Below are 14,192 nucleotides of genomic sequence, written 5' to 3'. Positions count from 1 at the left end.
TAAGAGCAGTATATCTGATGATAACATACGTATTGATCATTGTTACAGGAGAATGAGGGACTTCTGAGAAATTCAGGCTGAAATGGAACACACAAAAAGCAGGCAAGGATTTCAGTTAAATATTCTTTATTATACTGCTTCCCTATGCCAAGATGCATCAATAAGTTTTCTGCTGATGTCTCAACAATTCCTCCTGATCTGGAAACCCGCGTTAAATATAGCTCTGCTGTACAAGTGGTTCTGCTTAGTATTGCAGTTGCTCATTGGGATCATGGAAATTGGCTAACATAGGAAGACAGAAGCTAGAAGCAGGAGTAGACCATTCGACCCTTTGAGCATGCACCACCTGATGATCATGGCTGATCATCGAATTCAATATCCTGATCCCCACTTCCCCCATATCCCTTAATCTCTTTAGCCACTGGAGCTACATCTATTTTCTTCTTGAAATCGGACAACTTTTTGGCCTCAACTACATTCGGTGGTAGTGAATTCCACACATTCACCCTCTCTGGGTGAAGAAGTTTCTCATCACAGCTCTAAAAGGTTTACTCCTTATCCTCAAGCCATGATCCCCTAGTATTGGACTTCCCCACCATCAGGAACATTTTTTCGGAATGTACCCTGTCTAACCCTGTTAACATAATACTCCAGGTGTGGCCTCACCAACGTCCTATACAATTGCAGCAAAATATCCCTATCCCTATACTCAAATCCTCTCACAATGAAAGCTAACATAGCATTTGCCTTCTTTATTGCCTGCTGTACCTGCACACTTACTTTCAGTAACTGATGCACAAAGACACCAAAGTCTCAATGAGTATCCAACTCTTTCAATTTACAGCCATTCAAATAATAATTTGCCCTCCTATTTTTGATACTGAACTGGATAATCTTGCATTTATCCACATTATACTGCATCTGCCATGCATATGCCCACACACTCAGCCTGTCCAAATTATTACTCTTCAAAGGTTTCTAAGATGAGACATCAATATGTTTCACAAAGCAGAAGACATAGTAATCAAATTTCTCTGGAATTTATAGCCAGCAAAACTTTTAAGACCTATTTACCAAACCCGAGAGCAGAGATTAGAAGGCTATATTAAAAGGCTACAAAGAGATGTATGTCTTTCTCTCTCCCTAATGTATTGTGCATGGATATTATAAAGTAGTCATCCTGAGAAAGGAATTCTACCACAAACCAAGGTCTTCTGGGCATAAGATGTGGAAATCTGCTCTCTATGATTATATCCAAAACAGCCATAATGTGGAATCACCAGAGAAAGGCTAGCCATAGAATAGTTGAACTCATTAATTCTTAGATTGTTTATTTGTATTCTATCATGTTTGGAGCCCAGGGATTACGTGTGACATATGAATGATGGCTTGTGATTTACTTAGCTTTTTCTTAAATTTCAGAAGAAGGGTTAATGAATTCATTTTGCTCTTTCTTTTTAAACTCAGAAAACCTGTTTGATTAATTCCTTATAATCTGAAATCGTACATAGTGGGACTCCTGCAGCATTAACAAATCATATCCTAGCTAAATTCACAACAAAACCCTGTAACGGTCAAACCTTGAATTTTTATCCATCCTCCTGTGGTTGTAACAATACATAGAGCTAAGCATTTCCACAACCTTAGATTGCGGGAACTGTAGTCTTAACTGGTCCAGCGAAGATTCATGGGGCCAATAAAAACAAATAACAGGAGGAGAAGACTCAAATAACATCTCCATCTTCAGACATGGAAGAGAGCAGAATATGAATATATGAGACAATACTAAAGATAATATTGAAGCATCAGACAAGTCATGTAGCTAATCCAATTTGACCTCCTGTTAATCAGTAAATAATGGAAATATTCGTAAAATGGGATTGAATATAAAAGTAGGGAGGTCTTGCTGCAGCTGTATAGGGCATTGGTGAGGCCGCAGCTGGAGTACTGTGTGCAGTTTTGGGCGCCGCACCTGCGCAAGGATATTTTGGCCCTGGAGGGAGTGCAGAGGAGGTTTACTAGGCTGATACCGGAGTTGAGGGGATTGAGCTATGAGGAGAGGCTGAATAAACTAGGCTTGTACTCGTTAGAGTTTAGAAGAATGAGGGGAGATCTCATTGAGACGTATAAGATGATGAATGGGATGGATAGGATAGAGGTGGAGAGACTCTTCCCGCTCAAAAAAGACAGTAGGACTAGGGGGCACAGCCTCAAGATAAAGGGGAGGCGGTTTAGAACGGAGTTGAGGAGGAACTTCTTCACTCAAAGGGTGGTGAATCTCTGGAATTCTCTGCCCGTTGAAGTGGTGGAGGCTGCCTCGCTAAATATTTTTAAGAAGCAGGTTGATGGGTTCTTGATAAGAGAGGGGATTAAGGGTTATGGGGAGAGGGCGGGAAAGTGGAACTGAGCCACGACAGATCAGCCATGATCTTATTGAATGGCGGGGCAGGCTCGAAGGGCTAGATGGCCTACTCCTGCTCCTATTTCTTATGTTCTTATGTTCTTATGAGTAACACTTACCCACCTATAACCTGATTGATAACAATGAATTTTTGTTGACTATTTTGCCACAACATTAAGAAAGAGGATGTGTTGAAACTTTTGAATAGTACCAAGATAGATAGGTTGCCAGATGGGATGTACCCCAGGTTACTGTGGGAGGCGAGGGAAGTGATTGCAGAGCCTCTGGCGATGATCTTTGCGTCGTCAATAGAGACAGGAGAGGTTCTGGAGGATTGCGGATGTGGTTCCTATATTCAAGAAAGGGAATAGGAATAGCCCAGGAAATTACCGACCAGTGAGTCTAACCTCAGTGGTTGGTAAGTTGATGGAGAAGAGCCTGAGAGACAGGATTTATGAACATTTAGAGAAGTTTAGTACGCTCAAAAGTAGTCAGCATAGCTTTGTCAAAGGCAGATAGTGCCTTACGAGCCTCGTTGAGTTCTTTGAAAATGTGACTAAACACACTGACGAAGGAAGAGCTGTGGATGTGGTTCATGTGGACTTCAGCAAGACGTTCGATAAGGTCCCCCATGCAAAACTTCTGGAGAAAGAGAGGGCATGGGATCCAAGGGGCTGTTGCCTTGTGGATCCAGAACTGGCTTGCCCGCAGAAGGCAGAGAGTGGTTGTGGATGGTCTTTTTCTGCATGGAGGTCGGTCACCAGTGGAGTGCCCCAGGGATCTGTTCTGGGACCCTTGCTGTTTGTAATTTTCATAATTGACCTAGATGAGGAAGTGGAGGGATGGGTTGGTAAATTTGCCGACGACACAAAGGTTGGTGGTGTTGTGGATAGTTTGGAGGGATGTCAGGAGTTGCAGCGTGACATAGATAGGATGCAAGACTTGGCAGAGAAGTGGCAGATGGACTTCAACCCAGATAAATGTGTAGTGGTCCATTTTGGCAGGTCAAATGGGATGAAGGAATATAATATCAAGGGTAAGACTCTTAGCAGCGTAGAGGATCAAAAGGACCTTGGGGTCTGGGTCCACAGGACTCTTAAATTGGCCTCGCAGGTGGAGGATGTGGTCAAGTAGGCGTATGGTGTACTAGCCTTCATCAATCGAGGGATTGAGTTTAGGAGTCGGTAGATAATGCTGCAACTTTATAAGACCCTAGTCAGACCCCACTTGGAGTACTGTGCTCAGTTCTGGTCACCTCATTACAGAAGGGATATGGAAGCTATTGAAAGGGTGTAAAGGAGATTTACAAGGATGTTGCCTGGATTGGGTGGCATGCCATATGAGGATAGGTTGAGGGAGCTCGGTCTTTTCTCCTTGGAGAGACGAAGGATGAGAGGTGACCTGATAGAGGTCTATAAGACGCTGAGAGGTATACATTGGGTGGATTCTCAGAGGCTTTTTCCCAGGGCTGAAATGGTTGCTACGAGAGGACACAGGTTTAAGGTGCTGGGGAGTAGGTACAGAGGAGATGTCAGGGGTAAGTTTTTCATTCAGAGAGTGGTGGGTGAGTGGAATCGGCTGCCATCAGTGGTGGTGGAGGCAAATTCAATAGGGTCTTTTAAGAGACTTCTGGATTAGTACATGGGGCTTAATAGGATTGAGGGTTATAGGTAAGTCTAGTAGGTAGCGATGTGATCTGCGTAACTTGTGGGCCGAAGGGCCTGTTTGTGCTGTAGTTTTTCTATTTTCTATGTTCTAACTACCTGCCTCCTAACCTTTACACAACCTTCATTTAGACTTGAATGCAGATTGATATCGAGGGAAGAGTAATAACAACATCAAGACAGCATCCAACTGGCAATGACATTAAAGAGTCCAAGCATAACTAAGGTTATTAGTGGTCAATCAAAACATTCCAGTGACTGATTGGGCACTAAAGATGGTCATAGTCGTCAGAAGACAATCATTGCAATGCAGGTTATTGTTGAGGAAGTTCTTTGGGACAGCGGCTTCAGTTGCTTCAGCAATAACCCTCCTTAGTCATAGAGTCATTGAGGTTTACAGCATGGAAACAGGCCATTCGGCCAAACTTGTCCATGCCGCCTCTTTTTTTAACTTCTAAACTAGTCCCAATTGCCCGCATTTGGCTTATATCCCTCTATTCCCATCTTATCCATATAACTGTCTAAACGCTTTTTAAAAGACAAAATTGTACCCGCCTCTACCACTACCTCTGGCAGCTTGTTCCAGACACTCACCACCCTCTGTGTGAAAATATTGCTCCTCTGGACTTTTGTATCTCTCCCCTCTCACCTTAAACCTATGCCCTCTAGTTTTAGACTCCCCTACTTTGGGAAAAGATATTGACTATCTAGCTGATCTATGCCCCTCTTTGTTTTATAGACCTCTATAATATCACTCCTAAGCCTCCTACGCTCCAGAGAAAAAAGTCCCAGTCTATCCAGCCTCTTCTTATAACTCAAATCATCAAGTACCCGTAGCATCCTAGTAAGTCTTTCCTGCACTCTTTCTAGTTTATTAATATCCTATCTATAATAGGGTGACCAGAATTGTATTCCAAGTGTGGCCTTACCAATGTCTTATACAACTTCAACAAGGCTTCCCAACTCCTGCATTCAATGTTCTGACAAAAGAAACCTAGCATGCCAAATGCCTTCTTCGCCACCTGTCCACTTGTGACTCCCCTTTCAACGAGCTGTGAACCTGTACCCCTAGATCTCTTTGTTCTATAACCCTCCCCAACGCCCTACCATTAACTGTGTAAGACCTGTCCTGGTTTGATCGACCAAAATGCATCAGCTTGCATTTATCTAAATTAAACTCCATCTGCCATTCGTCAGCCCAATGGCCCAAAGATCCCGTTTCAATCTAAGATAACTTTCTTCACTTTCACTATGCCACCAATCTTGGTGTCATCTGCAAACTTACTAACCATGTCTCCTAAAATCTCATCCAAATCATTAATATAAATGACAATTAACAGTGGACCCAGCACCGATCCCTGAGGCACACCACTGGTCACAGGCCTCCAGTTTGAAAAACAACCCTCTACAACCACCCTCTGTCTTCTATCATCATGCCAATTTTGTATCCATTTGGCTACCTCACCCTGGATCCCATGAGATTTAACCGTATGCAACAACCTATCATGTGGTACCTTGTCAAAGGCCTTGCTAAAGTACACGTAGACAACATCAACTGCACTGATTACCCCTTCAAAAAACTCAATCAAATTTTGTGAGATATGATTTTCCACTCACAAAGCCATGCTGACTAATCAGTCCTTGCCTGTCTAAATGCCTGTAGAACCTGCCTCTCAAAATATCTTCCAACAACTTACCCACCATAGATGTGAGGCTCACTGGCCTGTAGTTCCCAGGCTTTTCTCTGCAGCCCTTTTTAAACAAAGGCACAACATTTGCCACCCTCCCATCTTCAGGCACCTCACCTGTGACTATCGTTGATTCAAATATCTCTGCTAGGGGACCCACAATTTTCTCCCTAGCCTTCCAGTGTCCTGGGCTATACCTCATTAGGTCCTGAGGATTTATCTACCTTCTTGCACTTTAAGACTCCAGCACCTCTTTCTCTGTTATATGTACACTCCTCAAGTCATCACTATATTTCCCCAAGTTCCCTAACATCCATGCTTTTCTCAACAGTGAATAATGATGAGAAATATTCATTCAGGATCTCACCCATCTCTTGTGGATTCACACTTGGGTGACTTTGTTGATCCTTAAGAGGTCCTACTTTCTCCCTAGTTACCCCTTTGCTGTTTATGTATTTGTAGAAGCTCCTTGGATTTCCCTTTGCCTTATCTGCCAAAATAATCTCATGTCCCCTTTCTGCCCTCCTGGTTTCTCTCTTAACTCTACTCCTCCACCCTCTACACTCACCAAGGGATCCATTTGATTCCAGCTGCCTATGTATGTCATGTGTCTCCTTCTTCTTCTTGACCAGGGCCTCGCTATCCCAAGTCATCCAGAGTTCCCTACTTCCATCAGCCTTGTTCTTCACTCTAAGGGGAACGTGCTTACCCTGAAACTTGGTTAACACACTCTTGAAAGTCTCCCACTTACCAGCTCCAATTTAGAATTCCAACTTTTGGGCCAGACCTACTATTCTCCAAAGCTACCTTAAAACTAATGGAATTATGGTCACTGGTCCCAAAATAATCCCTCACTAACACCTCTATCACCCGTCCTTCCTTATTTCCCAAGAGGAGGTCAAGTTTTGTCCCTTCTCTAGTCAGGCCTGCAACATACTGAATGAGAAATTCCTCCTGAATACACTCAACAAATTTCTTTCCATCCTAGCTTTTAATACTATGACTGTCCTAGTCAATGTTGGGAAAGTTAAAATCCCCTACTATTACCTCATTTTTCTTGGAGCTATCTGTAATCCCCTTACATATTTGCGCCTCAATTTCCCACCGACTATTTGGAAGCCTATAGTACAACCCTATCAAAGTGATTTCCCTCTTATTTCTCAATTCAACCCATACAGACACAGTGGGCGAACCCTCGGATATATCCCCTCTGCTGTGATGCCTTCCTTAATCAAAAGTGCATCTCCCCCTCCTATAGATAGAATACTTCCTATTCTATCATCCTATAGCATCTGTACCCTGGAACATTGACCTGCCGGTCCTGTCCTTCCCTTAGCCAAGTTTCAGTAATTGCTATAATATCCCAGTTCCACACACCCATCCATGCCCTGCGTTCATTGCCTTGCCTGTCAGGGCTCTTGCATTGAAATAAATGCAGTTTAATATAGACTTCCCTTGCTCGCATACTTGCTTTTGCCTGATCTGTCTAGTACTAGGATTGCTAACACTACCTTTACTACTTAATGTGCTCACTTTAACTTATGTGCTGTCCTCAACCTTCTCTTCTATCTCCCTATTGTTTTGGGTCCTACCCCCCTGCCAAATTAGTTTAAATCCTCCCAGTGTCTCTAGCAAATCTCCCCGCCAGGCTACTTGCTCCCCCTCCAGTTCAGGTGTAACCCGTTCCTCTTGAACAGATCAGCCCTTCCCCAGAAGAGATCACAATGATCCAAAAACCAATTCCCTGCCCCCTGCACCAGCTCTCAAGCCACGCATTCATCTGCCTAATCTTCCTATTCCTTCTCTCACTAGCACACGGCACCGATAGTAGTCCAGAAATTACTATCTTCGATAAAGATTGCAACCTTCTAAAAGGCTGAAGATTAGCTGCAAACTATTATGACGTCTCCAATGATGGAGTAGCCCAAGACAGTCTACAATAGGACCTGGATAACATCCAGGCTTGAGCTGACAAATGGCAGGCTGCATTCAAGCCACTTAAGTCCAGGTTAGTGATGATCTCCAACAAGACAACTCCCAACTATCTTCCCTTGACATTCAATGGGATCAGTATCAATATCCTAGGGATTTTTAAAAAATTCATTTGTGGGACATGGGTATCGCTGGCTGGCCAGCATTTACTGCCCATTCCTAGTTGCCCTTGAGAAGGTGGTGGTGAGCTGCCTTCTTGAATCGCTGCAGTCCATGTGCTGTGGGCTTGACCCACAATGCCATCAGGGAGGGAATTCCAGGACTTTGACCCAGCAACGGCGAAGGAATGGCGATATATTTCCAAGTCAGGATGGTGAGTGGCTTGGAGGGAAACTTGCAAATGATGGTGTTCTCATTTATCTGCTGTGTCTCTGAGGGAGACCTGCCCAAGATAGTAGATGGGGTGGAGCAGAGAAGTGGCACCCTTTACTCTTGCACAGGCAGATGGCCAGCCGAAAAGGTGACTAACCACATGGAAGGTGGTGCCAGTGATATTGAATGCCAGCTACATGAGAAGATGGCAATCCAGTGTTGGAAGACAATGAATGACCTTCTTCCTGCACAGTAAAAAGTCTGACAACACCAGGTTTTAGTCCAACCGATTTATTTGATAATAGACTCACAAGCTTTCAGGGTTAGTCCCTTCGTCAGGTGAATGGAGAGTTCTGGCCTCAGACAGAGCATATAAAGCACAGACAGTTTAGAGATTACTGATTATAATGTGAATCCTTACACCCAACCTGCTGTTCAAGACCTGAAGTGGCTGACAATGTGACTGGAAGGAGCACTGATCACAGGTTAAAAAGATGTGTATTGTCTCCAGACAGTACAGTAAGTGAGGTTTTGCAAACCTCTTGGGTTCATGTCGCACTATCTGTAACCCCTGTGACTTGCCTGGGTTTGCAAAGCCTCACTTACTGTACTGTCTGGAGACAATACACATCTCTTTAACCTGTGATCAGTGCTCCTTCCACTCACATTGTGAGCCACTTCAGGTCTTGAACAGCAGGTTGGGTGTAAGGATTCGCATTCTAATCAGTAATCTCTAAACTGTCTGTGCTTTATATGCTCTGTCTGAGGCCAGAACTCTCCATTCACCTGACGAAGGGACTAACCCCGAAAGCTTGTGAGTCTATTATCAAATAAATCGGTTGGACTAAAACCTGGTGTTGTCAGACTTTTTACTGTGTTTACGCCAGTCCAACGCCGGCATACCCACATCATGACTTCTTCCTGCAGCCAGGGTAAGTTGACCTCCTCATGTGTCCAGCCATATCTCTTAACAGACCCTTCACACCGCCACGTGATCGCACCTCAAACCACCTCACAGAGTCCAAAACTCACCCTGCCAACTTCCCCCCCCCACCACATCATCCCCCCAGTAGCTCCTCTCCTCCTCAGCTCCCCAATCCCTCCCACCTCCCACACATGCCAAGCTTCTGACCATCTGACATGGTGTAAGCCCTGCCAACACTCTCACCATCTGTCTCATTAGAGGACAAACTGGTGTGAGTACACGCAGCCTGATCTGAAGGTCTTCACCCCATTTGAGGAAAGAGCCCTTGAACTGGCCAGCAAGGAGGCAGGTCCGCACCTGTGCAGAGGGTGAGGTGAGGACAAGAGACAAAAGTGGGAAACCTCAACACATCCAGCCATGGCGCAAATCTCACTTAAGTTCACTTTCTTTTATCAATATGCCCCAGCCTGCACAAATGCCATCTCGTTCCCTTGCAGGTCAATCAGTCAACTGGTCCAGACCATCCTCATACATTCTGGAAAACATGGACCCAAGCAGCTCTGAGGAAGGTATCACAGAGACAAGCGTCAAACAGGCATCATAGCTGTCACCCACACCCATAATCAGTGCAAATACTTACACCTTGGTGGGAATAACTAGTGGGCAGCCTTCTGTGTCACTTACTGGTGAGCACCTCATGGCTGATAATCCACAGCAGGCAGAGGCAGGATCTGGTATTCAGAGTGATGCTGGAGCCCAGGACTCTGCTGAGCCCTGGTCAGATGATGTGGCCCTGGGTTCAGCCATTCCACAGCAGTTGGAACTGCAAATGAGTTGTGGATATCAGGAAGGGAAGACAGATCCTTCCTTGGACTGCAAGATCCCTGTCAGGAGGACTAGCAGGGAAAATACATGGGGTAAAGGGATAGGACCTGGGTGGGATTGTTGTTGGTGCAGACTTGATGGATTGAATGGCCTCCTTCTACACTGAAGGGATTCTATTCTATTCTATGAACGGCTGTACTCTTCTGTAGGATGTTAGCTGGCACCACCTCCCATGTTGTATTGGTCACCTTGGATCCAGCTTTTTGTTCAGGGCACGGGAACAGTATATCACCATGGGACTCCACTGCATCCAGCAGTCACTTGTGGGAGGCAGTATGCTTCTTAGCTTTGGCAACCAGAGCTTCCAAATGGTTTCCTGAGACTTAAAATGTGCCAGCTGTGTGCAGGGGTGGCCTTTAAATATGACGCCCGAATCACTGAAGCCCTCAGGTTTTGGTGCGACCAACTGCCAACAACATGGCATGGAACCTGTGCCTGCAAATGTTTTTGACTAAGCGCCACCATTGCCATCAGCTGGTTGAACACCATATTCTCTGCCCAAAATCTAACTTTGCTGATTTCTGGGATAATTCAGTTCAATGGATATGATCTGGCCAATGTCGACAAGATCTTGGGAAAATATGTTAAAAGAATTCCAACAGGAAATCCTGAATTGAGATTTAAAATAGGTCTTTATTGTTCTTTCAATAATCACAATTGGGGTATGGGTTAGCTCAGTTAGCTAGACAGTAGGTGTGTGGTTTATAATAACACTGACAACGCAGGGTTTGACACCTGTTTCGCCTAACATAGACTGGCAACCATGGGGCCATACACAGACTTGAGGCCTGCCACCTCACCCTATCCTGTAGTAAAGTCATGGCATAAGCTGTGGTTTAGTGCCCTCTGAAATATCAAAGTTGCTACCTGGAGAAAAAGAATGACCTGGTTCAGGGAGGCTCCCCACTTACATTTATTCCCTTCTTGCAGAAACTCAAATGTGGACAGGATATGACCACTGTGATGCTTACTCAATGTATTATAACACCTGCATACAAGCAAACTTGCCTGAGCAAACTCCCCATTAAGTTTCCATATAATGGCATCCATCACTTGAGCATTCATATGCACAAACAGGCTCCAAAAAATGGATTGAAGACAGTTATAGGCTGTATTATATATATTTTGTCAGTAAATAATCTGTGGAATTGAACAGTTTTGAGTGACTTTTCCTGATTTAGTGTGCCAGTTTAATTTAAAGTTAAGGTATTGATTAAAAATTCAGAGTACTTTCCTTTCACTGCAACTCAAGTGGGAATTAAGAATTAACACAAGTTCCCTTTTGGACGTTGATAAACTGAAAAATTAAGATATAATTACAATTGTAAAATAATCAATGGATAATTTGATAATTTCTTACTCTAGTTCCTCAATGATAGTTTTGTATTTTTCAATATCTTTCGTTAATCTAGTTCTTAAGCTTTGCTTCTGTGAAAAAATACCCTGTTTTGCCTCAATTTCCCTGCGGATGTCATTAAGCTGATTGGAGCTGTCCGAGTATTCTTTCTGCAATAACAAAAATTATCAGCATTAATACATCGGTACAATCAGCAACATAACATTTTTGCTTGACAGATGGAGAATTTTATGATTGAATACTAGAAATAAAATGCAGCACCCTTTATATAAGAAAGTGTAGGATCACTCTGAAATTATGAAGGAACAACTAGACTTTTCTTCATTGATGAAAGGAAAACTGAAAGTGGCTTTGGTTCCTATTGTTAAAATGCTGAGAAATATAAACAACGTGAATGAAAATGGGCTATAAACAGAATTTGCACAAAGAAGTAGGAGACATTAAAATGATCAGACCTGAAGTGTGACAAGGAGTTCCAAAAAACTTCCTTCCTCCACAGTCTACTGGAGACCCACAATCCCATTTGAAGCTGAAGCAACCAACTGCTTTAAAACAACCTGTGGAATTCTTTACCACAGAGAACTATATAGACTGGGTCATTCAGTATATTCGAGGCTGAGAGAGTCAGATTTTTACTCAGTACGGAAATCAATTCACCCAGTCATGAATCTCATTAAAAACACGGGGGGGTGGGGCCTATTTACACCAGAGTCTGACAGTTCTGGAACTCTGCTCATGCGCAGTGGCCCTGATCTGTCAGATTCCCTGTTTGCTGGCCAGCTCGATCACTGGCCAGCCCAGGATCCCCACAGTACTGGTTCTCCAGCTCCCCTCCCCGCCACAGCCCAATCGCAACCCCAACAATTCCCGAGACAGCCTTGACTCCTCCCGTCCCAGAGCGCCTCGATGTCTACCCAACCCCCAAGCAGTGACAATTCCCCCACCCCCTCACCCTGGCAGACTCCATCCCCTGCTGAACAGCCCCCAGCCCCCAGGGGTCAGACCCCCTCCTGCCCCCAGAGGCAGGCCACTTACCCCCAGCAGACCACTCCCCACCTGCCCTCCATCCCAGACCGATCCCAATGCAGAGTGGCAGCGGGATCCCCCACCGATGGCTTCTAGGCCCCGCCCACAAGGGTGTCCATGTCCAGGGGACACCGTCTCTCTGCCACCTGACCCCCTGGGGGCCCCACATGCCCCCCTCTTCATTCCAGCGCAATCTCCCACTACTTCCCCGAACGTGGGGAGCTACTCTAAACCCCTCCGGAATCAAGTACTCTTGGTGGTGTGGGAGATTCAATTGGGAACATTAAGTTTCCAATAACAACATTTAAAATACATTTAAAACATATTTTAAAAAGATTCAAATTACTTACCTGCCTTCTCACCAGTTTCCAGCATGGTCTGGCCTCTAATTCTGGGAGATGTGCATGCATTCCCGGCGCATGCACAAATCCTGGAACAAGACCAGTGACACTCATCTCCCACCCCGACTCACCAGAAAAGCTGCGGGTCAGGATGAGAGAATCTTGGCCATCGTCTCTGCACCCAGACAGTAAAGAGAGGGATATAAAAAAAAGTGTTTGCAGTACAGAGACAACAGAGAAAATAAATATTGGTTCACATGATCCAGGATCAAAATCCAAAGAGATATTCCTTCACGGAAGTCAGTGGGTCAAAAACTGATGCTGTATAATTCACATATCCAGTGGTGTTGATTGCGTGTAAAAAGAGCTGAATCAGACTTTTAGGTAATAGTACAGAATGTTGGGCGTGTAGCTCTCCAGCTGTATGACCAAGTTTTTTCTGTAGATTTTAGTGCATTCTGTGCAAAAAACATTGGGAATGTGGTTTTCACTGTCACTGGTGGGGCAGGGCCTGGTACAGCCAGCAGCACCAGCTCCAGAAAGATTAGGGTGCCATCTTTAAAGTTTAAATATGAACTTAGTGGTCAGGAAATTTGTTTTCCCCAAATTTTATGGAACAGAATTCTGTCAAATTTTGGCACAAAAATTTCTGTATCCATCTCATTTCTTTCATAATGAAGTGGCTAATGAATGTCATACCACTGACGGGACTCCATGAAGCTGCTGGTGTTCTCTGTGCATGCTAAGAGATAAGAACTGTTGTAAACTCGAATATGTTCCAACAGCTCTATAAAAGGGAATCTGCAGCACTGCAGGTTGCTGGATGATGACATTTTGAAGGAGAATGGCACACGGGCCATACATAGTCCCCACTTCAGTGAAATGACCCTAAGCACATTGGTCAGAGAGGAGGAAGCTATGAAAGAGGCCCTACTTCCATTGTGGGGCAGAAAAATCTCAAGACTGAACAGCTGAAGAAAATGGAAGCATAGGAAAATTGAATCAAATTGATGGGCGAGAGCAGAGCCATGTGCATGCTGTCAATGGAGCTCTGTACTATTGAGAAGCCCATTGACCTGACAAATATTAATTCATCTTGATCTTCATTGTTTATGGGGAAGATGGCAAAGTCCCTTCTCGTTCTATTAAATGTCTATGTCAGCTTTCTGTTGCTTCTGTGCACAGCAAACTGCAACACTTTGCTGATGTCAGCTGCTCCCACATGGCAGAATTTTGCTGCTTAGAATGTAAAGAGGTTGTGATCTTCACAGATGTTGTGAGGGCCCTCTTCATCTAGTTTGAGCTTCAGAGTCATAGTGAAGAAGGTGACACAGCTCTCTCACTATGTCCTTTGTGAAACAAAGCCTCCTGAGGTTTTGCTCATGGCCCATTGTCATGTAAGACTGGGATTCCTGAAAGACTCTTTCTGGTTCATGACATCTACACAGAGCCTCTTGTTTAAATGTTTTTCTGTGCGATGTGAGTGTTGCTGTCTAAGCTAGCATTTGTTGCACGTGCTTAACTGTGTTTGAGAAGGTGGTGATGAGCTACCTTCTTGAACTGCTGAAGTTTACCTGCTATAGATAAACTTGCACTTCTTC

The 14,192-nt window shown here is 44.3% G+C and overlaps 1 protein-coding gene across 4 annotated transcripts in view; it reads right to left on the bottom strand.

Annotated features, from left to right (window-relative positions):
• The window catches only part of ccdc178 (coiled-coil domain containing 178), a 298,679-nt gene that overhangs the window by 176,844 nt on the left and 107,643 nt on the right, over positions 1 to 14,192 (bottom strand). For all 4 annotated transcript variants that reach the window (XM_080194266.1, XM_080194267.1, XM_080194269.1 and 1 more), the window contains one exon: positions 11,228 to 11,373. In XM_080194266.1, coding sequence (XP_080050392.1) covers positions 11,228 to 11,373 — 146 coding nt within the window. The remainder of the gene's footprint in view (positions 1 to 11,227; positions 11,374 to 14,192) is intronic.

The sequence above is a fragment of the Carcharhinus amblyrhynchos genome, chromosome 8, assembly GCF_965287045.1.
Source record: "Carcharhinus amblyrhynchos chromosome 8, sCarAmb.v2.hapA, whole genome shotgun sequence".
Lineage (NCBI taxonomy): Eukaryota > Metazoa > Chordata > Chondrichthyes > Carcharhiniformes > Carcharhinidae > Carcharhinus > Carcharhinus amblyrhynchos.
This window is presented reverse-complemented; position numbering and strand designations above follow the sequence as displayed.